The sequence below is a fragment of the Salmo salar genome, chromosome 18, assembly GCF_965601325.2.
Source record: "Salmo salar chromosome 18, fSalSal1, whole genome shotgun sequence".
Classification (NCBI taxonomy): Eukaryota; Metazoa; Chordata; class Actinopteri; order Salmoniformes; family Salmonidae; genus Salmo; species Salmo salar.
Window position 1 is genome coordinate 22,195,092 of NC_138308.1, and position 27,722 is coordinate 22,222,813.

The 27,722-nt window shown below is 44.3% G+C and overlaps 2 protein-coding genes across 3 annotated transcripts; one reads left to right on the plus strand and one right to left on the minus strand.

Moving 5' to 3' along the window:
* Positions 1-70: 70 nt before the first annotated feature.
* On the plus strand, positions 71-9,596 carry LOC106577035 (putative pre-mRNA-splicing factor ATP-dependent RNA helicase DHX32). The gene is given in 12 exon segments (XM_014154705.3): positions 71-563; positions 4,520-4,713; positions 5,154-5,526; positions 5,657-5,890; positions 6,010-6,103; positions 6,197-6,346; positions 7,386-7,577; positions 7,777-7,917; positions 8,059-8,207; positions 8,209-8,250; positions 8,389-8,579; positions 9,265-9,596. Coding segments are annotated over 12 exon segments (2,205 nt in total). The 5' UTR covers positions 71-293; the 3' UTR covers positions 9,440-9,596.
* An 838-nt stretch (positions 9,597-10,434) lies between these two features.
* On the minus strand, positions 10,435-27,178 carry edrf1 (erythroid differentiation regulatory factor 1). Of its 2 annotated transcripts, none has more exons than XM_014154709.3 (25): positions 25,831-27,178; positions 25,414-25,622; positions 25,233-25,299; positions 25,001-25,126; positions 24,710-24,834; positions 21,401-21,545; positions 21,192-21,287; positions 20,937-21,058; positions 20,680-20,791; positions 18,376-18,523; positions 18,129-18,240; positions 17,857-17,968; positions 17,365-17,646; positions 17,147-17,218; positions 16,606-16,741; positions 16,141-16,332; positions 15,759-15,959; positions 15,085-15,303; positions 14,653-14,879; positions 14,208-14,366; positions 13,227-13,376; positions 12,919-13,072; positions 12,693-12,808; positions 11,737-11,906; positions 10,435-11,056 (listed from the first exon to the last, which is right to left on the minus strand). In XM_014154709.3, the coding sequence occupies exons 1-25, from the start codon at positions 25,939-25,941 to the stop codon at positions 10,894-10,896; spliced, it is 3,726 nt and encodes a 1,241-aa protein (XP_014010184.1). In that variant the 5' UTR covers positions 25,942-27,178; the 3' UTR covers positions 10,435-10,893. The 2 variants fall into 2 exon arrangements, with proteins under 2 accessions (XP_014010184.1, XP_014010183.1); XM_014154708.3 differs by having other exon boundaries at positions 15,085-15,333.
* Positions 27,179-27,722: the final 544 nt, after the last annotated feature.

The following is a 27,722-nucleotide window of genomic DNA, read 5'->3' on the forward strand; positions in this document are numbered from 1 at the left end:
CCACACAGACCATGTTCTCTATTTTTGTCCTTTCAAATTATTGTTCTCTATTCTACTATGCTTTGGCCTGTCCCGTCATGGCCTCATCTGTTGGGACTCTTCGGGATTAAGTGGCCACATGACCAATCCATCCTTCACTGTGTCGCCGGAGCAAGTTTAATTATTCAGGCTCCCCGGCTTTGAGCAGGGCAGAAGCATTCGAAGCGATTTTATTTCGTTTGAACAACCTAGTTTTAAATTATATAAAATCACAAAACTTTCTTCAAATTCATTTTTGAGGCTGTTTCTCAATCATGGCGCAGGGCATAACAACCGGAGAGAAGTATTGGGAGGATAGAGTAGCCTTCGAAACAGAAGGAGCAGGTCAAGAACATGTGGAATATGATGATGTTTTGGCTTTTAATACATTTGACGGACTACCCTACTCCTCTCGATATTACACATTACTGAAAGAAAGGATGGCTCTACCAGTTTGGAAAGCCAAGTGTGATTTCATGGACAAGCTGGCCAACAAGCAGTTTATTATTGTCTCTGGCGCTGCAAAAACTGGCAGAAGCTGTCAGGTGAGTTGATTACTCTCCCTTCTGACAATAACTAGGTTTTATCTAACGAGACACTGAGTATAGAAAACATTAAGAACACCTGCTCTTTCCATGACATAGTGAATCCAGTTGAAAGCTATGATCCCTTATTGATATCACTTGTTAAATCCACTTCAATTAGTGTAGATGAAGGGGAGGAGACAGGTTAAAGAAGGATTTTTAAGCCTTGAGACAGTTGAGATATGGATTGTCTGTGTGCCATTCAGAGGGTGAACGGACAATTTAAAAAATGTGTCTTTGAAAGGGGTATGGTAGTAGGTGCCAGGCGCACTGGTTTGTGTCAAGAACTGCAACGCTGCTGGGTTTTTCACACTCAACATTTTTTCTTGTGTATCAAGAATGGTCCACCAGCCAAAGGACATCCAACTGTGGGAAGCATTGGAGTCGACATGGGCCAGCTAGCATCCCAGTGGAATGCTTTCGACACCTTGTAGAGTCCATCCCCCAACGAATTGGCTGATCTGAGGGCAAAAGAGTGGGGGTGTATCTAATGTTTGGTAGACTCAGTGTATATTTGTAATACATAATGACTATGGGTTGCATCCCAAAAATCACTCCTTTCTCACAAATTGTGCACTTGTTCAATTCCTTTCATGGATTTGAAAGAAAAGGACTAGTATAAGGAATAGGTCTATTGTGGAATCTCCCTCTAGTCTAGCCCATGCCTATACGAATCCATAGGTGAGAAGTACTGAACCAATGCACACTTCAGGAAAAATAAAGATTGTCCAACTGCTAAGTGAAATGAGGGGTTTAATGAATTTTTATTTATTTATTTATTTCACCTTTATTTAACCAGGTAGGCAAGTTGAGAACAAGTTCTCATTTACAATTGCGACCTGGCCAAGATAAAGCAAAGCAGTTTGACACATACGACAACACAGAGTTACACATGGAGTAAAACAAACATACAGTCAATAATATAGTAGAAAAATAAGTCTATATACAAAGTGAGCAAATGAGGTGAGATAAGGGAGGTAAAGGCAAAAAAGGCCATGGTGGCGAAGTAAATACAATATAGCAAGTAAAACACTGGAATGGTAGATTTGCAGTGGAAGATAGTGCAAAATAGAAATAATGGGGTGCAAAGGAGCAAAAATAAATAAATACAGTAAGGGAAGAGGGAGTTGTTTGGGCTAAATTATAGATGGGCTATGTACAGGTGCAGTGATCTGTGAGCTGCTCTGACAGCTGGTGCTTAAAGCTAGTGAGGGAGATAAGTGTTTCCAGTTTTAGAGATTTTTGTAGTTCGTTCCAATCATTGGCAGCAGAGAACTGGAAGGAGAGGCGGCCGAAGGAGGAATTGGCTTTGGGGGTGACCAGAGAGATATACCTGCTGGAGGGCGTGCTACAGGTGGGTGCTGCTATGGTGACCAGCGAGCTGAGATAAGAGGGAACTTTACCTACCAGGGTCTTGTAGATGACCTGGAGCCAGTGGGTTTGGCGACGAGTATGAAGCGAGAGCCAGCCAACAAGAGCGTACAGGTCGCAGTGGTGGGTAGTATATGGGGCTTTGGTGACAAAACGGATGGCACTGTGATGGACTGCATCCAATTTATTGAGTAGGGTATTGGAGGCTATTTTGTAAATGACATCGCTGAAGTCGAGGATCGGTAGGATGGTCAGTTTTACGAGGGTATGTTTGGCAGCATGAGTGAAAGATGCTTTGTTGCGAAATAGGAAGCCAATTCTAGATTTAACTTTGGATTGGAGATGTTTGATGTGAGTCTGGAAGGAGAGTTTACAGTCTAGCCAGACACCTAGGTATTTGTAGTTGTCCACATATTCTAAGTCAAAACCGTCCAGAGTAGTGATGATGGACGGGCGGGCGGGCAGGTGCAGGCAGCGATCGGTTGAAGAGCATGCATTTAGTTTTACTTGTATTTAAGAGCAGTTGGAGGCCACGGAAGGAGAGTTGAAGCTCGTCTGGCATTGAAGCTCGTCTGGAGGGTAGTTAACACAGTGTCCAAAGAAGGGCCTGAAGTATACAGAATGGTGTCGTCTGCGTAGAGGTGGATCAGAGACTCACCAGCAGCAAGAGCGACATCATTGATGTATACAGAGAAAAGAGTCGGCCCAAGAATTGAACCATGTGGCACCCCCATAGAGACTGCCAGAGGTCCGGACAACAGGCCCTCCGATTTGACACACTGAACTCTATCAGAGAAGTAGTTGGTGAACCAGGCGAGGCAATCATTTGAGAAACCAAGGCTATTGAGTCTGCCGATGAGGATGTGGTGATTGACAGTGTTGAAAGCCTTGGCCAGGTCAATGAATACGGCTACACAGTATTGTTTCTTATCGATGGCGGATAAGATATATCGTTTAGGACCTTGAGTGTGGCTGAGGTGCACCCATGACCAGCTCTGAAACCAGATTGCATAGCGGAGAAGGTGCGGTGGGATTCAAAATGGTCGGTAATCTGTTTGTTGACTTGGCTTTCGAAGACTTTAGAAAGGCAGGGTAGGATAGATATAGGTCTGTAGCAGTTTGGGTCAAGAGTGTCCACCCCCTTTGAAGAGGGGGATGACCGCAGCTGCTTTCCAATCTTTTGGAATCTCAGATGACACGAAAGAGAGGTTGAACAGGCTAGTAATAGGGGTTGCAACAATTTCGGCAGATCATTTTAGAAAGAAAGGGTCCAGATTGTGTAGCCCGGCTGATTTGTAGGGGTCCAGATTTTGCAGCTCTTTCAGAACATCAGCTGACTGGATTTGGGAGAAATGGGGAAGGCTTGGGCGAGTTGCTTTGGGGGGTGCAGTGCTGTTGACCGGGGTAGGTAGCCAGGTGGAAAGCATGGCCAGCCATAGAAAAATGCTGATTGAAATTCTCAATTATAGTGGATTTATCGGTGGTGACAGAGTTTCCTATCCTCAGTGCAGTGGGCAGCTGGGAGGAGGTGCTCTTATTCTCCAAGGACTTTACAGTGTCCCAGAACTTTTGGGGGTTTGTGTTGCAGGAAGCAAATTTCTGCTTGAAAAAGCTATCCTTGGCTTTTCTAACTGCCTGTGTATATTGGTTTCTAACTTCCCTGAAAAGTTGCATATCACGGGGGCTGTTTGATGCTAATGCAGAACGCCACAGGATGTTTTTGTGTTGGTTAAGGGCAGTCAGGTCTGGAGAGAACCAAGGGCTATATCTGTTCCTGGTTCTACATTTCTTGAAAGGGGCATGCTTATTTAAGATGGTGAGGAAGGCATTTTTTTTTTAAATCACCAGGCATCCTCTACTGAAGGGATGAGGTCAATATCATTCCAGGATACCCGGGCCAGGTCGATTAGAAAGGCCTGCTCGCTGAAGTGTTTCAGGGAGCGTTTGACAGTGATGAGGGGTGGTCGTTTGACCGCTGACCCATTACGGACGCAGGCAATGAGGCTGTGATCTCTGAGATCTTGGTTGAAAACAGCAGAGGTGTATTTAGAGGGCAAGTTGGTTAGGATGATATCTATGAGGGTGCCCGTGTTTATGGCCTTGGGGTGGTACCTGGTAGGTTCATTGATAATTTGTGTGAGATGGAGGAGAGCTTAGATTGTAGGATGGCTGGGGTGTTAAGCATGCCCCAGTTTAGGTCACCTAGCAGCAGGAGCTCTGAAGATAGATGGGGGGCAATCAATTCACATATGGTGTCCAGGGCACAGCTGGGGGCTGAGGGTGGTCTATAGCAGGCGGCAACGGTGAGAGACTTGTTTTTAGAGAGGTGGATTTTTAAAAGTAGAAGTTCAAATTGTTCGGGTACAGACCTGGATAGTAGGACAGAACTCTGCAGGCTATCTCTGCAGTAGATTGCAACACCGCCCCCTTTGGCCGTTCTATCTTGTCTGAATGCTCTCATTATGACTGAAGGATGTGATTAGAGAAAGGAGAATCTGTTTTGACAGTGTTTCGTGTTCTTATCTTTCTTCCTGTGGCATGCTCAGATCCCCCAGTGGTGTGCAGAGTTCTGCCTGTCTGTCCAGTACCAGAATGGCATGGTGGTGTGCACCCAGGACCACAGGCAACATACAGTGGATCTGGCCCTGCGTGTAGCTGATGAGATGGATGTCAACATTGGTCATGAAGTGGGCTACAGCATCCCCCTAGAGACATGCTGCTCTGGTGACACTGTTCTCAGGTCTGTAAACACTATTACACACACTGCTCACACACTCTTTCTCCACCACACTTACATCACCCACCTCTTTCCAGTTTTTATTTTTAAAGAAGTGAACATAAGAGTTGAGGGGCCTCTTTTCAGAGGCTCCACTGCAGCTTCCCAGCTCTAACTCTGACCATATGCCACGCTCCCACATCTCTCACTGCCGTAAGTCAGCCGGGGAACAAAAACACAGGACAAGCTAAGAAAATAGGCAGCCGCGGAGACCTAATGAATCCACTGACCAGACTAATTACTAGAGTAAATGACACTAGCACAAAGCAGCTTCATTAAGGACTAGTTCAGTAGGACGGCTAATGCATCCTGTTGTCTTACACCTTTGGCTGTAATTTGCTATTAGTGCACTAGAATTTATTGCTTTTACGTTTTTGTAAGTCTTCCCTTCTTCACCACCCCAGGTACTGCACTAGCGACATGCTGCTCAGAGAGATGATGTCAGACCCCATGCTGGAGCACTACGGTGTCATCGTCATTGACCAGGCCCACGAGAGGACGGTCAGTACAGACGTTCTGCTGGGCCTGCTCACAGACATCGCCCTGCAGAGGCCTGAGCTCCGTGTGGTGCTCCTCACAGCTACACACCCAGGACCCAAACTACTGGGCCACTACAGGAATGTCCCACTGATCCAGCTGGAGGGGGTGTGTTCAGCGGAGGCGGTGTATACTGGTACCAGCCACAAGGACTACTTCTGCTCTGCCCTGCGACTGGTTCTGGAGATACACCACTCCCAAGAGGAAGGGGATATAGTCGTGTTTTTGGCCACAACTCAAGTAAGAACTGCTTAAAATGTAATCTCCTAGTCTACAGTCTGGGAATGTGGGAGAAGCCATACCATGACAACTGTTGCTTGGAGAATAGCTTTTTCCAACCTTCTCTCCTCTTGTGTTTTCCCTAACTCAGGAGATAGATCTTGCCTGCGATATCCTCCATCGCGAGGAGGTCAATATATCTCCACATTTAGGGGAACTTCTTCCTATCTCGGTGCACCCTGGGCTGGGTGGGACTCTGCCCATGCCAAGTGAAGAGGATGGCCGGTGCAGAAGAGTCTTCCTCACCTCCAGTCCAAACGAAGACCTCTTCTGGGCTGTGCACATGCTAAACTTTGTCATCGATGCCGGTGTCCAGAAAAGAAATGTGAGTAACATATTGACGAATAGTTATTTTAAGAGAAGCTTTTTGGTAACTACATTGTAATAAATTATAGTTAGTGGTTTATTTAAATGAATGAATGTCTGTCTTTCCTAATTTTATAGGTTTATAACCCTAGGATCAGGGCGAACTCAGTCGCCATTCAACCTATCAGTAGGAGTCAAGCAGAGAGCCGCAAACAGCTTGTAGGACCAACAGGTATGACAAAGACTGAAATCAGTATCAAAGTCCAGGAGTGTTACAGTCTGGAGAGTTGTGTTCTTGCTAAGCTGAGCGCATCACTTCCCGCAGGGAAGAGTTTCTGTCTGTACCCAGAGGACACACCCCTGCCCAGCGAGACACGCCCCCACATCCTGGAGTCTGACATCACGTCCACCGTGCTCTTCCTGAAGAGGATGGACATCGGTGGCCTGGGCCGCTGTGACTTCATCGACAGGCCAGGTACGGCGAAACAGGTTGAACAAGTACAGGGTCTTTCTTCACCATAACATTTAATGTATCTACAGTACCAATGTGACAGGACAGCTAAATGTATACATACTGAATGGAGTGATACCTCAGTACAATGAAATTACATCCATAATGCAATAATGTCCCTTGATTGGTTGTCATAACACCAGTGTTGTTTTGTATGTAGGGTTTTGAGCTCCATGCATCCTGTAGAGAGACATTTTGGGTTGAGCTCAGTTAGTCAGTTTGGCCTGTGTGGTATTGGAGGGCGGTGAGCCGTGCGTAAGCTAAACTGACAAGCCTTGTTCTAGCGGTATTGTTTTCAGAGCTGACCTGCTTCTGTGAGATCTGGCTCTCTGGGCCTAGTGATGCAGCAGAGGCCATGGAGTGCTAACACTCATTAGAGATAAGAGCTTAGCCAAGCTCGCTCGCTCGCTCACTCGCTCAACTCACTCACTCACTCACTCACTCACTCACTCACTCACTCACTCACTCACTCACTCACTCACTCACTCACTCACTCACACACACAGCCCTGCCAAGCACTACAGCTTAATGGTGTGCAGCAGGGCAATGTGGGCATTCCACTATAAGCCCCATGATTGGATGACATTTAGATTGAAAGTGTGTGCTAAATTGATGTGTGATGTTATTATTATAATGTTGTGATGCTGTTTCTCAGGATTAGACTATTACCATAATGACCATAACCTGACCGTATATTTGAGATGCTTATTGCCCTGTATACTCTAGTTTTGTTGTTGAAAACATCGTTACATTCAGTAGTGGCAGTGTAAAGCAAAGCCTCTCAGAACATTTATTTTGCACAGTGATTCACATCTGATATAAGGATATTGAGGATTAAGATTACAATCAATTTAGCCTGCTGTTGTACAATCTTACCAAATAATCTGTTTTACAAGATTGTAAACAAACAGTTTACAGATGATTATCTTTATGAAGTCAGATATTTCACAGTTCTGTCAGGCACAGTTTAGATTCATATCCATGGTTGTGTTATTTCCACCAGATCCTGAAGGTCTGATGCAGGCTTTAGAGGAACTGGACTACCTAGCAGCCCTGGATGACGATGGGAACCTGTCGGAGATGGGCATCATCATGTCTGAATTCCCCCTGGAGCCCCAGATGGCCAAGACACTACTGGCCTCCTGCGAGTTTGACTGTGTCAGCGAGGTGATCACCATCGCCGCCATGCTGGCAGGTGTGTGGGACTTCAACTTGTGCTCTGTGGTCTGTATACCACATTACAGATTCATGTTAACATACACACCACCACGCTGTCGTCATACTGCCGCACTTGCTGACCTCATACAAAGTGAAGTCATGTCAAACCTCACATATACTTCATAGTGTACAATATTGATGCACTAACCCCTTCTATCATGTTGCCCCTCTCTTAGCACCAAGCTGCTACCTGGTCCCCTCAATGGAGTTGAGGCTAGAGGCCTCTCAGTGTCACCTTAAGTTCCAGCACCCAGAAGGAGATCACTTCACCCTAATAAACATCTACAAGGCTTTCAAACAGAACCAGCAGGAGCCCTGTGAGTTCACATAGGCCTACCTTTAGCCACAAACAGCTTGAAGAAGAACTAGGTTAACATTGGCCATAGACTTGTCATTGATTGATGCTTGTAATGTACATTATGCAACCCTAAATTCCTCTCTGGTTTGGCGTGTTCCAGTTGTCAGTGTGGAGAAGTGGTGTCAGGACTACTTCCTGAGTCTGTCTGCCCTGCAGACAGCTGATGCTATCCGCTCTGAGCTGACTGACACCCTGAGGAGGATAGAGCTGCCTGTCTCCATGCCTTCCTTTGGTTCCAAGGGAAACACTCATCAACATCAAGAGGGCGCTGTTAGCCGGCTTCTTCATGCAGGTACGGTAATATGGCTTCTACCTTCTAGCATTAGATATCTATTGAAAACTGCTAATACTATGACACTTGAAAAGGTACAATCTACCATTTACTTGGAGTGATTATAAAAGACAGATACTGTACTGTTATGACTTTCAGGTGGCGAGGGATGTGGACTCATCAGGGAATTATTTCATGTTGACGCACAAACACGTGGCCCAGATTCACCCTCTCTCTGCCTACGGCACCAAGACGCCCAAACTGGGCCTGCCGGAGTGGGTCCTCTTCCATGAGTACACCTTCTCAGAGGACAACTGCATTCGCACCGTGTCCCAGATATCACCAGAGGAGTAAGTAGACTAGGTCTGCAGATCTGAAGTAACCATTTGTGAAAGATAAACATCAACAAAACAAACAGAACTATCAAAATATAGTATATCAAAGATAATATCCAAAAACAACTCAATAATAGGCTATAACCATGTGTAGCTTCAAATAGATACCTACAGGTATTCACTTCAGGGAGAGACGAGAGTTCCCAGACACTAGTTTCCGTTTTGGCCCAGGCACATTATAGTCAGATTGTAACTGGAAAGGGTCTTCTTAATCCTGCCCTTAAAAAGGGATTATGGGTAGCACAGCTACAGTACTTAGACAGTGCTGTGTTAATGGGGACAGTTAATGACAGAGAAAGCCTGGTAGCTTTCACATGCTTTCTTAGGTTACACACCTAAAAATGTAGCTTTTTAATCACAAATGTTTACCCTCGCAGCTGTTTGATGTTGCTGTAAGTGCTATATCCAATAAAGAGTCATTCATAGGAAACCCTGGATTGAGAGATTCTGGTACGGTTGTCTTTGATCATCTCAAACTCATTTCAATTCCCACTTAGGTTGCTCTCCGTAATTGCAGGTGACCCAATGTTCCGGTGCTATGTTAAATGTGCACTTCAAGTGAATAAGATAATACTGTGTGAAATCAGAATGGAATGAATGGAAATCCAATTCACCAATGATTCCCACTCCCTCCACCCAGGTTCATTCAGATGGCCCCACAGTACTTCTTCTTCAACCTGCCTCCCAGTGAGAGCAAGGACATCCTCCAGAACATCTTAGACAAGGGAGCTGAACACTACAAAGCGAAGAAGATTAAAAAGAGCCCCAGCCTAGACAGCATACCAGAAGTCACAGCCAGTTGTGTCATACAGTGATTGTGAATGCCTTGGATGGGGACCTCTTTAGAGGCAGAAACACCCTACTCATTCCCTGGTACTGTATTATATGATCATTCTCACCTGTGTTACTTTTGCGTCATTGAAATTTAGAATCATGTCAAAATGTCAGGCTATAAAAATTCATATAATTCCATTTGCTAATCACTTGCATTTATATATAGGAAAAAAGTGACTGTCCAGATTTCCAATGTTTGTTTTAGTGATATTTATATAGGCAGTCCATGTACCTGTATGTGTTATTTTTTGGAACTTGCACTTTAATGATAAATTCATGTTTGGGGAGTGCTCAACCTAAATGCAGAACTAGTAAAAAAAAAGCCTATTTTGTGCAGTCCAAAAGCTGGGTGGTTGGAGCCATGAATGCTGATTGGCTGACAACCGTACCACAGGTATGACAAGTTATTTTTACTGCTCTAATTACGTTGGTAAACAATTTATAATAGCAACAAGGCACCTCAGGGGTTTGATATGACCAATATACCTCGGCTAAGGGCTGTGTCCAGGCACTCCGCGTTGTCGTGCTTAAGAAAAGCCCTTAGCCATGGTATATTGGCCATATACACCACACCCCCTCTGGCCTTATTGCTTAAATAAGGGTGCATTCTCTGTACTTTTCCCTTACTCGCCACTGCTTTTTAACCATCTGTCCCTTTTTGTTAAATTCCTCGAGTCAGTCACAGTCCCAGACAGATTAGAGGTACAGAGCATCACAGGGACACAATTTGAGTTTGTTGAGCCATTTGCTGTAGAAAGAATGGGTGTGGTTGACCCAATTCAGTGACAGGGCATTACATTATTGTAGGTACACGAGGCATTACACCACCATGTGACCTCTTTAGTCCTGCAGACACACTTACAGACTCAAGCCAAGATCCACAGACAGAAATAGGTTGAACTGCTTGGCACCAAGGTTGGTGTTGTGTAGTTGTGTTCATACACTGTCAAGACCAACATGCATCAAGACAAGGTGATAAGAAATATCATTCAAACCTTTATTTCAAGTCAGGGCAAACATGCAGGCACACACATTCAAACATATAGCAATGAGTACAAATCATCCTTTGAATGGATAGTTCGCAGTCAACATTGCCTGCAGGCTATTGCACATTATCAGTTTGAAACGTTCTTACATTTTATCCAGGTTTATAAGACCAAATCCGGTACCGGTACTCCAAAGTTTGAGTCATGCGCATGCATCTCGCATTTAGAGAGAACAAAGAAAATATACATTTTAAAAGGTAATTTTCCAATCCTCTTTACAAAACTAGGCCAATTGAAATGTTGAAACGCTGCAATTGTAAAATAAACGATCTACCAGAGACTAAACTGTGGATTGCGCAGTCTGGAAGTAAGGCACAGCTGGTGATGCTTTCACATTGTAGGTGTGTAGAGCAGTGAACACCTTGGTAAGGGTGTTATTTTGGTTGTCGTCATGACGATGCCCCAAGGTCACCACTTCCTGTCTTTGGGATCAGCTGTTGCAGGAGGTCGAGGAAGAGCTCAATGCGGCTGAGGAGTGGAGCAGTCTTTTCAGCACGCAGTATCTTGGAGTAAACATTCTTATAGGTCTTCAGGAGCTCCTCGTCCTTATTGCTATTGTAAAAAAAGAAACATTCTGAAGAGATCTTGATTTGAATCAAAGCTATGCTTACATGTATTAACATTCCTTATTAATGGTGTAGGGGTACTGAGATTGATACCCTGACCCCTACTGCCACTGTGCACTGTCTTACAGAGACAAAGCTTTCTGCTAAAGAAGCATAACAATGATTGACACTTGTTAAAGAGAGGGCTAGAGGAACAGCTCTGTGTGGAGGGACATCTGTCACTGGGAGAGCTGTGGCAGGGCAGGACAAACACACTGGGGTTAAAATGCTACGGGTTCTTTAGATACTCAAGTTATCTGCTGGTCGTAGTACAGTGTATTGAGGGCATTCAGTGAACCAGTAGTGCTATTAGAAAGTCTACCTAACGACCAGTCTTACACAATGACCTTTTATGCATCTCTTATCTTCCCACTGACTTCCCCTGCCCATTTTACTCCTCCTCCAAAACAGTGACCAATCCATCCAAGAAGAAATGGATAGAAAATAGCAGATGCTCTGAGCTGTCCTACAAAGACCAAGCTACTACTTACTGACTGACTAGTCTTAAGATGAAAAGATTTCGGGAAGTTTCAGTATTATGCTTCTACTGGATCTCATGTTTAGTCCTGGTTTAGCCCCCTGCAGGACAAGGTTAACCAGGCTCGGTACAACCAGTCCTTTCCTCACCTTGGTTTGCGCTTCATGGCCGTCATCAGCTTGACCAGCTGCAGCAGCAGGAAGGAGAAACTGGGCTCAAATACGCCAATCAATTTCATCACTTCTATGGTGTTCAGCCCTGAGGAGGTGGTGCCATCTGCACCACTGTCAAGGGGTCTTGTCAACTCTGGGCAGTCTGTCTACAAAATAAAAAAATTACATTCATGTGGAAATGTACACATAGAAATGTGAGTTATAGATCTATTATTCTACTTGAATGCAAGTCTAAGAAGCGACCGATATATTCTATGTGCACTATTTCTATGTTTCCCGTTCTTCAGTTGTGTTTCTGCGTATTTTACTTTCAGTTTCGTAAAAACGACTTCAAAGCAGAAACAACAATATTTTTGGTTATGGAGCGGTTTACATGGTACAATGACTCTCTACACCGGTGGTTCCCAAACTTTTTAATAGTCCTGTACCCCTTCAAACATGTTAATTATTTGACTAGGCTACCTGTATTTGACATTGTGTTGTTATTTCGCTGAACTCTCGATTGTTTCATTTTATTTTTGGCAGTGAAACGAGGCTACTCAGGCGAGAAAAAAAAACTCACGCAAATGTATAGCCCCGTTGGACTGTTTGAAAACTGTGGAAAAAAAGAAAACAATGTACGAAATACATTTTTTTTCCCTTCTTACATTTTTTTTTTTAAATCCCATTTTTATTTGGCCTACCCCCGACGGCATTGTGCGTACCCCAGTTGGGAATACCTGCTCTACACTATACTTGCTTATTTTGTCACAGACTGAAATTAGGCAAACTATTAGTTTAGCAACCAGGAAATGGCGGCGCGATTTCGGCATAGTACAACAAGTAGGAGGAGTTGTGGAAGTAGTTGGTGGTTAAATGTAACCGATGACTGTCAAACAGAAGGGGAGTTCCTTTGCAAAAGCAGTAGGTTCTATTTGTGTTTGTGTCTGTACCTCTGTGTGGTCCTCTAGCAGCTCTTTGTGGATAAGCAGGAAGGCATGGCGAGTGTCTGTCAGTATATCCAGGGCTCCTGTCAGGGTCTTCAGCTTGGCCCCACTGCTGCTCTGACCTGTAAACATACATTGTTACTCAATGACACCACCTTTTAGGAGACTATGACAGTTCTGACCAGGCTGGGAGTGTGCCTGGCCCTGGCCTGGGTGAGTGAGCCTGACTGACCTGCCATGGTGAACTCGGCGAAGGCCACCCTCTCCAGAAGGGTGCGGAGCAGCTCGCAGGGCGCATCCTTCAGGCTGAGGAACAGGAGGACAGCCTTGCTGTAGTGCAGCTCTGCCAGGCTCCTGTGCTGCTTCCTCAGGTGCTCATCCCCCACCTGGCACAGAGGAGGAAACATCCAGAATGTACTACACAGACTGAACACCTTAATGCTTTTCTACAGATGCAACAACATTTAAATGGTTTAAAAACAGGACGACTGGTAGATATCTTGCTCTAGATAGATTGTTTGTCCTAGGTCAGGTCCTTACCTGGTTGCGGAAGCAGCTGTGGTACATGGAGGCCAGGCGGTGGTGGATGGTGGCAGCTCTGTACTGGTAGAGGGGCTGGCGGGCCGACTCGGTCTGCAGGTCACAGTACTTCAGAGACTTCAGCATGGCCTCTGTCACCTCCCGCTCAATCTGGCAACCCACAGCAATGAAAACTTAGTTATGGATTACTGTGCTCCTACAATTTTCACACCGGCGCTAACCATTTCACCTAAGGCAGAATGTAGAGTCCGTATGGTTAGTTAACTTGATAGACTTTGCCCATTCTGTTCATTCACCTACCGTAATTTCCGGACTATTAAGCGCACCTGAATATAAGCCGCACCCACTGAATTTTAAATAAAAAAATATTTTGAACATAAATAAGCCGCACATGTCTATAAGCCGCAGGTGCCTACCGGTACATTGAAACAAATGAACTTTACACAGGCTTTAACGAAACACGGCTTGTAACAAAAAAAAAAAATTAGCAGTAAGCTTTAGTTGTCTTTTTGCACTGAGTCAATTCCTAACGCTGCTGTTTCCAACGTCTTATCAGACTCATTAAGACCAAGCTCCCGTGCAGCAGCTCTATTTCCTTTTCCAACAGCCAGATCAATCTCCTTCAACTTGAAAGCTGCATCATATGCATTTCTCCGTCTCTTTGCCATGATGAGGGTGACAAAATGACTACCGTAATCAGAATGATGGGAAGTTTGAGAGCGCTCGATTTAATCTAAACAGTAAACAAAAAAGTTGTTTGACCTTAACCCGTTCGGCAATTTCATTGGTCTAATGAAAGCTTCATGCCGCCAAAAAACTGAGCACGTCGCAGAATGTGTTTTTTTGGAGAAAAAAAAATGGAAAGCGGGAAAAATACATATTAGCCGCGTCATTGTTTAAGCCGCGAGGTTCAAAGCCTGGGAAAAAAGTTGCGGCTTATAGTCCGGAATTTACCGTACTATGAATCTATCCAAGTGTTACCTGTTCCTGGGCCTTCCTGGACAGAGGGGCGTAGTCCTGCAGCAGAGTGGCCAGTGTGAAGTAGGTAGTGGACAGCTCCCAGTTGACTGAGTCCCACACTGCAGGGTGGTTCCCTCTGGTGGCCAGGGAACGCATAGCCCTGAGGTAGTAGTCTATAGCCTGGAGGGGGAGAGAGCGAGTGTAAAGGTCCCTGCTCCATTTTCATTAGCACCAACTCTTACTGAAAGTGTGGTAATGTTAAGTTGAATTTCCCTACTTAAAAACCTCAGAGCATTTATGCAGGAGTTGCCAATATGACAGGAAAGTGACTGGCACAAAGATAAGCAGATCGTTTAGCCTTCATGCCTTTCTATTTATTGTGGAAAGCAATACGGGGTTGGTGTAGTCACAGAAATCATGATATGTCTGTTACATAATGATATTTCTATTAGTGTGGTAGCGGTACCTTATTGTAATAGAGAGACTCCTCCGGGGAGAACTCTCCTCTGCTCAGGTCTGCAGATGTAGCACAGTGGGCCTGGGCACAGATCCTCATCAGCCTGCCTGTGTTGCACAGCAGCAGGGAGGTGTTGGTGCTGTCCTCAATGGCCTCAAAGTCCTTCATACCCTTCTCAAAGCACGAGAAACTCTTCTTCCATATCTCCTGTTCAGCTATAGATACAGATGTCTTCACTGAAAAGGAAGGGGGTGGGGCGAAGGGTTTAGAGTGAGGAAGAGGTTCATATTTGTTTATTTTAGGTCTGTTTCCTGAAGAAAGATATCGTATTTCAGAAATATTTCTTATATTGTTTACAGCATTCCTAAATTAAATCAATAGTCAACAAATAAACCATTTACACAAAATCATCCTCCATAACTGATAGGCCAGACTCCCTACCTTCTTTCTCGGTCTGCATGGCAGCAGCCTGGTTCATGTAGAAGACTCCTATCTCGTTGCGAATGTTGCCCAGTCTCTTCAGTACCTGGGCTAGCTGTTCAGGGCCATGTTCCTTCACCACCCCGGAGGTCAGCAGCTCGTAGGCCGCCTCGTAACACTTACTGCTCACAAACAGCTGGTACTCTGGGTCCGTGGCCAGGTCACTGGCCATGTTAAAGGCTGGGGGACAGTCACACAGGCCAGACTGATCTAATTTGTAACAACAATGATGCACTGCATTTATATATAGGATTGTTCAAGCTTTTAAATATTGTAATGTTAGCATTTGTTATTACAGGTTCTTGCTTCTGAAAAGCACCACAGCAGGGATTATCAACTAGATTCAGCCGCGGGCCTTCAAACCTTGCTTTCATTTGTATACAATCACATCTCTCTATTGTGCGTGGGAATACTTGGAAACACATTTCTTATATTAAAATCATTTGGAGCTGATTTCCTGGTGATTTTCCAGTCTTATGTCCAACAATGAAAAATACTCAAAACCACCCGCGGGCCACCAATTGGGGAACCCTGCAACATTAAATGGAAAATCTACAGAATACTGAAACCTTTTGTGTCAATTGTGAAGGAATGTGTTATGTGTTTATTGATGAAAGGTGTGAGTGTCTCCTCACCCTGGCAGCTGCTCTCTCTGTGCAGGCTGTGCAGCACCTCCTGGTCTTCCTTGGTCTGGTAGCTGTACTCCTCCAGGTAGGCAGCACGGTTACTGGCATTCTGGGCAAGCATCAGCTGGATGTCCCCACACAGAGACAGACACTGGCTGTGGAACAGCAGCACCCGCGAGTGCAGGGTACTGCTCACTGAACAGTAGGCATCTGCAGAGGAAGGGAGAGAGCGAGAGAAAGAGATGGATGAAGGAAGGGAGCTAGCAAGGAAGGTTCAACCCTATTTCAACAGGTCCCTCATTATCCATCAGTTCAATCTCAGACAGCCAATCCGATCACAGTTAACTACATTTCCCAGAATGCCTAACTGAACCAGAGAGGAGACACTGACCGTGGCACTGCAGGGCCAGTTTGATGTAGCGCAGGGCCCGGCCGTACTTGAGCAGGTTAGTGGCAGCGTCTGACAGTACGTAGTAGGCCTTGGACGCCTTGAAGAAGAGCTGCAGCTTCATACGGTGCTGCCAGGACCCTGGGATCATCCCTGACCGGGTCGGATGCTTCCGGTCCTCCTGGAAGGGACCAGCTGTACCCAAGAGATATAGGGGCAGAGAGAGGGGATAAGAGAGATAGATAGGGAAAGAGATAAGGGCAGAGAGAGGGGATAAGAGAGATAGATAGGGAAAGAGATAAGGGCAGAGAGAGAGAGATGGGGAAAGCAATATAGGGACAGAGAAATGTAGGTATTTATTAGGGGCTCTTCACATATAACGAGGAACCTGCTAATTATGGTACAACATCCTTCATTATCAATATTGTAGTATATCTATGCTTCTTGATGGGGTCAGTGATGGCCAACCTCTGTCCAGGAGGAGTGCGATCCCTTTCTCCACGGCCTTACTCCCATCCTCGTACTTCAGGGGGATGGGGGTGTTTGGGTCAGCAGCTGGGAGGTCACTCTCCTTCTTAATGCTGCCGTCCACTGCTTTTAGGCCCTGCCAATCACATCCAAACATTCAAACAATATATAAAACATATACAGACGCACACAAACATCAACGACGTCACACCTGCCCAGACCCACATGTTCCCACAGCATCCATCTCCAGTGCTTGAAAGACTATGCCAAATGGCTTCAAATTGCGCTATTCTGTTTCTCTCCGTCGCCCATACCTTTTCAATATTTAACTAATAATGCCTTTGATTCTTCCACAGTCTTAACAATGGAGGATCAGTTGATTTCAAGGGTCTTTTTTTTGTTGATGATGATTTACGAGAAAACTATGGTCCAACCCATTGGCTATCTCACCGCACCCTCATATGCCATGTCTTGAAATAAGCAGATAGACGTATTAAAAGTACATTTACATAACTATCACTACACTGCAGTAGAGGCTCACCTTTAAGACATAGCTGAGGACATGCCGACATCTTTCCTCCTTGTCTTGAGAGACGGGAAATGCGTAGATGGGCTGCAGCGGGGGGAGGGAATATTACTTCATTGTCTAGATAGATGTTCTTAAATGTTCTAAGACTCACTCTGTGTAGTGGCTAGTTTCTAGTTAGGTCAAGATATGTCAACAAACAGCGTAGCTAGCAATAAACGTGTGACACTCACCCTGATCTGGTGAGTGGACTTGTACTTCTCTGGAACAGACAGCTCCCCCACTGATTTGATAATAGCTACAGCTTTGCTATCATCCTGTGAGTCCAACGTGGTACTAAAGGAGCCGTTCTCATCACTGTCCTCTGGTAGGTCTTCTGGATCTTCTTCATCATCCTCGTCACTGTAGCTGTCCTCTGAGCCCCCGGCCCGCAGCGACTCCCCCCCAGCTCCCTCCTCTGGAGACTCGTCCAACTGGAACAGCTCTGCCAGCATGTAGTGGGCCGATGCTATGATCTGAGCCAATCAGAAAAGGGAGAGGACAGTTAGAGGGAACAGGCCAACAACAGAGAAGGAACAGGCTAGACGGGTTGTTCAACAAACGTGTAATTTATTTTTCTGCAAATTTCTCGTCTTTCGATATCAACGATTTGCACAAACATTTTAGAAACAATCAAAGGCCTTTGGTCTTGTGGAGTAAGTAAGAGTACGAGTCCAGTCCATTACCTGGGGGTGCCTGTCCTGGTCCAGGAGCTTCACACAGTTGAGGAGCAACGTTCTGATTGTTCCATAGTGCTTCCTGTTCTGGCTCTTCTTCAGCATCATGTTGCTAGCCACTCTGCAAGAACAACAACGCACATTCTACAAAACAGAATGTATAGTCTGGTGCCACCTGTTGGACTTAGTGTATTTGCAATTACTGCACTGACTGATAACCCTATGTTTTGTGTACTGGTTTCAGGAATGTGTAGATACTGTTCCAGGTTGCAGGTACCTACTTGTAAAGGAGCACAGCCACTGGCAGAGTGAATGGGTTCTGGCATTTCTCCTCTGCTGCTTCCTCACAGAGAGTGGTGAGGTCATACAGCTTTACGATGTCACTTCCACTAGCTGAGGAAGCACAGAAACAGGAGAGTAAGATTAAGTAGGGCTACTGCCACATAATACTGTTTAATTACCAGGTAATTATCACGTTTATTTTGTAAGTCCTACAGGAGTTAGCAAGTGTGATGTGTTATCTCCCACCTTTGAAGAGCCAGTAGGTATGGCCCTCTTTGGTGCAGTTAGACTTGAGGAAGGACAGAATGTTCTGAGCGATGTCTTTCACAACCCTCGTTGAGAAGGTGGAGTTCTCCAGATCAGGGATGTCTTCCGTTTTGATCATCTCATATTTCTGACCAAAGAACAAATCAGCGCTAACTTTATAACAGTGTTTACATTTTAATCATTTAGCAGACTCTTATCCAGAATGACTAACAGGAGCAATACAGGTTAAGTTCCTTGCTCAAGGGCACCGACAGATTTTTCACCAAGTCGGCTCGCGGATTCAAACCAGCGACCTTCGTTTACTGGCTCAACGCTCTTAACCGCTAGGCTACCTGCCGCCCAGTGTTAAATTGTGAATATGTACAGTACCAGTCAAAAGTTAGGACACACCTACTATTTCCAGGGGTTTTATTTAATTTTACTATTTTCTACATTGTAGAATAATAGTGAACACATCAAAACTATGAAATAACACATATGGAATCATATAGTAACCAAAAAGGTTTTACATCAAAAAATAATTTGAGATTCTTCAAAGTAGCAATCCTTTGCCTTGATGACAGCTTTGCACACTCTTGGCATTCTCTCAAACAGCTTCATGAGGTAGTCACTTCAACTAATTGTGACACATTTCAATTAACAAGTGTGCCTTGATAAAAGTTAATTTGTGGAATTTCTTTCCTCCTTAATGCGTTTGAGCCAATCAGTTGTGTTGTGACAAGGTATGGGTGGTACACAGAAGATAGCCCTATTTGGTAAATGACCAAGTCCATATTATGTCAAGAACAGCTCAAATAAGCAATGAGAAATGACAGTCCATCATTACTTTAAGACATGAAGGTCAGTCAACCCGGAACATTTCAAGAACTTTGAAAGTTTCTTCAAGTGCAGTTGCAAAAACCATCAAACTCTATGATGAAACTGGCTCCCATGTGGACCGCCACAGGAAAGGAAGACCCTGAGTTACCTGTTCTGCAGAGGATAAGTTCATTAGAGTTATCTGCACCTCAGATAGCAGCCCAAATAAATGTGTCTGTTACTTGAACTCTGAAGCATCTCAACATCAACTGTTCAGAGGAGACTGAGTGAATCAGGCCTTCATGGTCAAATTTCTGCAAAGAAACCACTACTAAACGACACCAATAATAATATTAATAAGAGACTTGCTTGGGCCAAGAAACACAAGCATTGGACATTAGACCAGTGGAAATCAGTCCTTTGGTCTGATGAGTCCAAATTTGATATTTTTGTTTCCAACCGCCGTGTCTTTGTGAGACGCAGAGTAGGTGAATGGATGATCTCTGCATGTGTGGTTCCCACCATGAAGTATGGAGGAGGAGGTGTGATGGTGCTTTGCTGGTGACACTGTCTGTGATTTATTTAGAATTCAAGGCACACTTAACCAGCATGGCTACCACAGCATTCTGCAGTGATACGCCATCCCATCTGGTTTGCACTTAGTGGGACTATCGTTTGTTTTTCATTTACATTTACATTTAAGTCATTTAGCAGACGCTCTTATCCAGAGCGACTTACAAAATGGTGCATTCACCTTATGATATCCAGTGGAACAACCACTTTACAATAGTGCATCTAAATCTTTTAAGGGGGGGGGGGGGGGGGGGGGGTTAGAAGGATTACTTTATCCTATCCTAGGTATTCCTTAAAGAGGTGGGGTTTCAGGTGTCTCCGGAAGGTGGTGATTGACTCCGCTGTCCTGAGGGAGCTTGTTCCACCATTGGGGTGCCAGAGGACAACCAATTTTTCCACAGGACAATGACCCAAAACACACCTCCAGGCTGTGTAAGGGCTATTTGACCAAGAAGGAGAGTGATAGAGTGCTGCATCAGATGACCTGGCTTCCACAATAGCCTGACCTCAACCCAAATGAGATAGTTTGGGATGAGTTGGACTGCAGAGTGAAGGAAAAACAGCCAACAAGTGCTCAGCATATGTGGGAACTCATTCAAGACTGTTGGAAAAGCATTTCAGGTGAAGCTGGTTGAGAGAATGCCAAGAATGTGCAAAGGTGTCATCAAGGCAAAGGGTGGCTACTTTGAAGAATCTCAAATACATTTGGATTTGTTTAACACTTTTTTGGTTACTACATGATTCCATGTATGTTATTTCATAGTGTTCATGTCTTCGATTTATTCTACAATGTATTAAAAAGTAAAAATAAAGAAAAACCCTGGAATCAGTAGGTATCTCCAAATGTTTGACTGATACTGTATATAGGGTTAAAAATGACACATTTGGGCATTAAAGACAGGGCTTATTTACCTGGACGATGCCATTGACATGAAAGCACATCACGAGCTCTGGAACATTGCACATCAGATTGTCCAGCCAGTAGTCAATACCTGTGAGAATGTTGATTGGCTTGTTGTTATCCCTGAAAAAGAAGGAACCTTCTAGGTATTTTGCAGGAGAACATTGCTGTGGAACAGTAGTAAACCAATTAAAATGTTTTATATTGACTGCCATGAATGATGTTTCTGGGGCTTTACGTAATGTTCCCTGCTTTACGTAATTCTGACCTGAGCCGCAGGCTGACAGCTGGGTAGCGCCCTCCTCCAAAGATAGGCATGTTGGACCCCACCAGCATGTGGATGTCCTCAAATGTCCACAAGATGTTCCTCACAAAGTCATTCCTCAAACCCTGTAAAATAAGTTGAGGGAAAAGTTGAATGGATTCTTTAATTGAATAGATTAAACTAATGCAAACTAAAGATAAGACAGAAAATGCACATCTTTAATCATGCTGTCGATTAAGTTTCTTAGCAGTAGCCTACCTGACTGTTCTCCCCCTCGTTGAACAGTGTGGTAAGGTTCTGCTCTTTGGAAGCCACTTGTCCCAATGCATACTTGCTATCCATGGGAACCCCTTCCTGTAAAGAATGGACATACAGTCACCAAGGAAGACACAAACTCAACAAGAGCACAACAACACACAGACTTAAGGTACTGCGATTCCTGCTCATTTCCATAAAGGGAGACCTACCTCTTTGTGTGCTGCAGACTCCTCGGAGTCTGAAGCGGTGCTAGTGAAGGTAGCGGGCCAGGAGGGACCAAACTCCTCCGCCCCACACCCCTCATCAGGGTTGTCTGAGTCAGGGACAGGCTCTGCGGCTCCATCACCATTAATACTGGAGAATACATGGAGGAGTTAACCATTAGGATTTACTCTGGCTAAAATAAGGTTCTTGTTTCTATTGCAAGTCTTTTGTTCACATTAACAAGTAGGCTAGTAATCCAACTACGGCTGTGGCGGTCATGAAATGTTGTCAGCCGGTAACTGTCATGCAAAGGACTGTTGGTCTCACGGTAATTGACTTACATTTACATTTACATTTTAGTCATTTAGCAGACGCTCTTATCCAGAGCGACTTACAGTAGTGAATGCATACATTTCATACATTTTTAGGCTTTAACGAAACACGACTTGTAACAAAAAAAAAAAATTAGCAGTAAGCTTTAGTTGTCTTTTTGCACTGAGTCAATTCCTCACACTGCTGTTTCCAACGTCTTATCAGACTCATTAAGACCAAGCTCCCGTGCAGCAGCTCTATTTCCTTTTCCAACAGCCAGATCAATCTCCTTCAACTTGAAAGCTGCATCATATGCATTTCTCCGTGTCTTTGCCATGATGAGGGTGACAAAATGATTACCGTAATCAGAATGATGGGAAGTTTGAGAGAGCTCGATTCAATCTAAACAGTAAACAAAAAAGTTGTTTGACCTTAACCCGTTCAGCAATTTCATTGGTCTAATGAAAGCTTCATGCCGCCAAAAAACTGAGCACGTCACAGAATGTTTTTTTGGAGAAAAAAACTATTGAAAGCGGAAAAAAATCCATATATTAGCCGCGTCATTGTTTAAGCCGCGGGGTTCAAAGCGTGGGAAAAAGTTGCGGCTTATAGTCCGGAATTTACGGTAACTAATTTACTGCCTGGTGATGTCACCAGGAAGGCCAAAACTCCATCCCACCAAAACAGGCTGACATTTGAGGCAGTCTTTTCAAACAGAATTATCATCCTTTTCACAATTTCATAGTATTATTCCAACCTCATACTGTGGAAATCTATATAAAACACAGGCAAATCACATTTTCAACTGCACTGGGCCTTTAACTTAGGAACAACACCGGTGTGGAAGCACCTACTTTCAATATACTTTGTATTCCTCATTTACTCAAGTGTTTCCTTTATTTTTGGCAGTTACCTGTACATCTGACAAAGTGATGGTTAATAAGCCACTAGCGTTAAGATCTACTAAAATCCTGGAGTTTGTTTGTGACTAAACAAGTAGACAGATCCATGTTCGTAACCACAACCCTTTTCAGCAAAATTTTTAGCAGTGCTGCAAATCTGAGAGCCAGAGCTGGTCCCAGTGATCTTATCCTACTCCGGGTACCTAGTTCAACAGTCCTGCTGGTTTTGGTTTCTCTTGGGTACTTGACGTGATTGATTGGCCAGAGTGGTATCCCTGATAGAAATCCGTCCCCATTTAAAAGGCCAGGTGAAAATAAGCAAGACGGTGGACTTGGAGAACTGGATCCTGGGAGCCTGAGCGTGAATGAGGGTAAGAGAATATAAACAATATGATATGTACATTTCTCTGTAACTGCTGGGCTGGACAAATTGATAACTGGATGTTTTACAGTTACTATTTGAAACTGCAAATTATTGTCGATACGTATGTGTGGGGAGGTTTGTGGGTGGGTTTGTATCTGCAAGCATGAAGCCAAACTGTATTTTATGTGAGTCTCTGTGTGTGGGAGGGAATAGTGTGTGTTTTGTGTAAATAATTCAGGACTGGATGCCGCAGCGTGTGGAGTGTGTGTGTTCTGCAGGGTGAAATATTTATCCTCATATAATAACACCATCAGGGGGGGTGACCCTTCTGTTCCCCTGTCAGCACACACACACGCCTGCAAGCGTGCATGCGGACACACAAATCAATCTCTGCATAACTATGAGTGAACTATAACTCAAGTACAACACCATTCTCCAGCAAAAATAACCAACCGGTCACCACCATCCTCAGTCACTGAATACTATACATATCAGGGGAAAATATCATGTTTATAATATGGTCATCTATTATACTGAACTTACTTACTGACTTAATTAACATAAACACGTTTAGCATCTCCGGGCTTCCACACATAAAAGCTGCTGATATGCGCCTTTGGAACATCTAGGCCTACATTTTAATAAGTCGAATGGAGCGGCTACTGTGCTGAGCGTAAAAGTGACCATTTGAGACAGGTCCAATAGGCTACACTTAATTTAAAGTTAATTATTAACTTTTGTTGTGATAGGCCTACAAACCTCAGAATGTCTTAGAAATCAAAACATTTGGGTTGCATGATACGACTATATTGCTGATTTGTGTGGCAAGCAAGTTAGGAGATATCTAGTCAATGGAAGATGGAATTAAAATGACAGAATTAAAAGTGAAATCAGAAGGAAAGGCTACAATGACCAAAAGCCAACAGGCAAGCTGCTATTTATAATCTGAATGGAGTTGTTATTTGTAGGCTAACTGTAGGATGGTGAGAAGCACAGTAGCGTTATGGCTAGCCTCAATTAGCCTAGTTACCTAGTTTCTCTGTTTGATGCAGTCAAAGCAGGTACGGGATGATAAATAACTAGCACTATACTAGCATGAGTTAACAGTGGTTGCCGTCTCTCTCTCTACCCCTGCTCCGGTGCTCCGAGCCTCCCGCGTCTTACTCACACACACACCGCACAAGCCCTCGACCACTCCATGCCAGCTACAGCTGCTCACTCTGTGCCTCTTTCGCTCTCCCTCCCTCCAGTTAATTGCTCTGGTTAATAAAGTAGCAAAACAATTGGCTTTTCTGCTGCTTCCCTCACTTGGATTGGACCGAGTGTGGACCTGACCGGCTCCATACGATGATGGGTCTGGTTGTCCTTATGTCCATTCGTAATGGGTTTTAAAAATGTATTTACCCATATTGGGTGCAGGGCTTTCCCGTGTCCATTTCAGAACGGGAGCTCTAACTCCCATCACCCATTCCTCATCACATAGATTATTTAGATTCAATCATAAAGTGTTTAGAGAGTGATTAGAGAAGGACTATAGAGTGCTGAGTACCAGGCCATTATTGAGGACCGTTAGCAAACAGGGTAGGCTACCCATCAGCGCCATTAATTTGCGCAGTTTTGGATGAGATTACCATGACCAACGGTCAGAGGGAATTTGACTGCGGTCATGACTCATGACTGCCAGTGTGGTGGTAATGCGGTCACTGTGGCCCTAAGTCCAACCTCAAATAACTCACCTGTAGTAGAGGAACTTGGACAGGATTGCTTTTTGGTACCAGTGTTCCTTGCTCTTCTTTTTTCTCTGCCACTTTTGATCTATTAGTCTCTGGTAAAACTCCTTCAGCCATGTCCAATCGCCTGTCTGTGACAGAGCATAAATATAGATCTTACTACTATACTGGCTACAATCAAAGAAAAACACAATCAAATGTATTTCTACAACCATTGTCAATCAGACATTTTCAGGCTTTCTTGCTTCCATAGTGATATTAAAACAGGCTTATTCTCCACTGGCGGTCTAATTGTACCTGAGAGGACCTCATGAAGAGCTCCTGAATGTCCAGTTCATCAAGGAGGAGAGTCCTTCCCACGCGGTGGACGGCCATACTGACATGGGACTTACTGTAGGGGATCTTCAACAGCTTCTTGATGTTCTGAGGAGAAAAGAGAATGAGACTGTTAGGGTCAACAAACCATTTTGATTACCAAACATGTCAAATACATAACACAGTAGCAAAACAAATTCTTAGATAGACCTACCTCAGAGTCTGACACCACATCAACATCATCCCCAATAGAATCAATGAAGTCATAGGCCATCCCAAAACTGTAGATAGAAGAACATACAAGTACATGAGCACCTTGCAACAATTCAGTGATGATGCATACCACCAGATACCACATCTTGTTTTGAGGACTGAATAACCAACCAGCACTTCACCTGGAGAAAGGCTTGCTCTTGCTGCTGGACCCTAGTACAGTGGACCCTGCAGGCCCAAGCTGGGGACTCTCCCGGAGCCAGTTGGCAGGAGGCAGCTTCAGGTCTGTCTTCTCCTGTAGTAGTGCATAGGTGGTGGGTGGAGGGGCAGCAGAGTACTTCACCACCGCACGGCTCTTTATTTCGTTGTTGCCAAGGCACATCTCCAACTCCTTTGATACACGTAAACAATGGTAGCATTGATGGTAAACTCAAACAACTTGATTCAATATAACGAGTAGATAGCTAGATTATTGTGAAGTTAGATGCAACTAACTTAATACATGTAAATATCCCATGTATGTACAGCTAGCTAGCTACAGATATAACATGCATAGACATAACTGCCGTTCAAAGCTAGCTAGCTACTGTACAGTTTACCTGTCTGCCAGTAGTACTGGCAATATCACCCCCACTGTCATCTAACGTTACGTCTTCACTTCCACGGTCTGGAGGGACGCCATCCTCTCGGTTCCCTGGTGCTGAACTCATTTTCTGTCTGCAATTCAAGCTAGCTACTTGTCACAAAAACGAATGCTGCCTAAGGGGTAGCCGTCCTTAACTAACTAGCTTCCTGAAAATGTCAACAACAAAAACACAGTGACAACCTAAATGAATTGCAAGTGCTGGCTAGCTAGCCACTGTAGTTGCTAATCTACCACCAGCTGATTAGCTACCTAGCTAGCTGCCTAACGTTATAGCTTTACACACCAAGCGACATATTGGTTCATCTAAGCCAAACGATAAAATTGGCAAGATGGCTAACACTATCTCCGTTCTGCAGTCATCCAGACTGTATCAACACCACTTGCTGCGTTATTCTGTTCGCTGCTGTTGACAGAACACACGTTTGCGTAAAGACACACATTATCCATTATATTGACCAGATATTCTAGCCGCCGCTCTAACAATAAAATGAAGTGAGGGGTGGGACAAGATGGCGGAGTGAGTGGTTGCATTAAACTGAGCTCCTAAACTTTAAATTGAATTCAAGCCCTAATTTGAGTTTGACGACGAACACAGAGTTAAAGTTGCGTTTCTTACTGTATTTTTTTATTCTTTCAATTAGTTTAGTGGTTCATCGAACATCTGTTTTACACTTTGTTATACTTAAATTCAGCCAATAGAAGCTAGCAATAAATCAGCGTTAGCTAGTTAACGTTGTTAACATTAGCTGAGATAGAAGCTAACAGTGTAGGGGGAGCTGTCGTAACCGAGGTGAGTACTGTCAACTATATGGACGATTTTGACACCCCCAGAAGTAACGGTACCGAGGTTACAGAAATTCTTCGGTACAGGTGTCCAAATAACCAATTCGAACCCCCCAACCTGAAGAGACTACGAGAAAGTGACGCCGGGCAGACTCAACCACCCCAGCAAATGAAGCCATCTTCAAGGAAATCCAAGGTTTAAACAATAACGTTACATTTGACGAACACGATATTCGGCTGAATGGCTTTGATGAGAGGATTTATTAAAAATACCCTTTCGATTGCAAACGTTTCCAAAACTATAGAGTTTAACGCAGCAGGCATTAAGGATATCACTAATGATGTGAAACTGTTGAAAAATAAAGTTGATGCTGGCAAAAGAAAACGAGGAGCTGCGCACAGCCAGTGCTGAACCAGACTGCTGAGACTGAACGGGCTACTTGAAACTGATGGTGAGAATATCAAATAGATTGTGATTGACATTATTGGGAAGTTTGTTCCATATCCCCCTACTACCCTGAACATCGCGGTAGATGTTGTACACTGTCTCGGAGAAAAGATAAAGGAGAACAACAGGCATGTCATCATATGGAGTCTCTCCCCACTCAAGTGCAGTTACGGTATATTAACTATAGAGTCAGAGCATTTATTGCAAGACCAATGCAGTGTGATCATTGTAAAGCTTTTGGTCATGTATCAAGTGTTTGTAGAAGGGAAAAGCCGAGATGTCCAAGTTGTGTTATAAAAGTGATGCATATGTGACATGAACCATGCAGCCACGTCTTTCGAATGCCCCACAAGGGTGAAAGAGAATGAGGTGGCCAAAGTCAGGGTTGCACAGAGCATTTCATATGCAGCAGCTGTGAAACGAGTTGAGGGTTTGAATGGTGCACCAGAAGAGTCCATGGTGGTGGATAGGCCTACACTGCAGGCTGCAGGGGTTGCCTTTCACCAGCAGGATCCTGACATTTGAAAAGTTAAGAAGGTGGACTTTGTGGCCTTTATAGCTATGGTAATTAATGGTACTGTCAAGGCAGGGGCGAAAATCTGATATCAACTTTG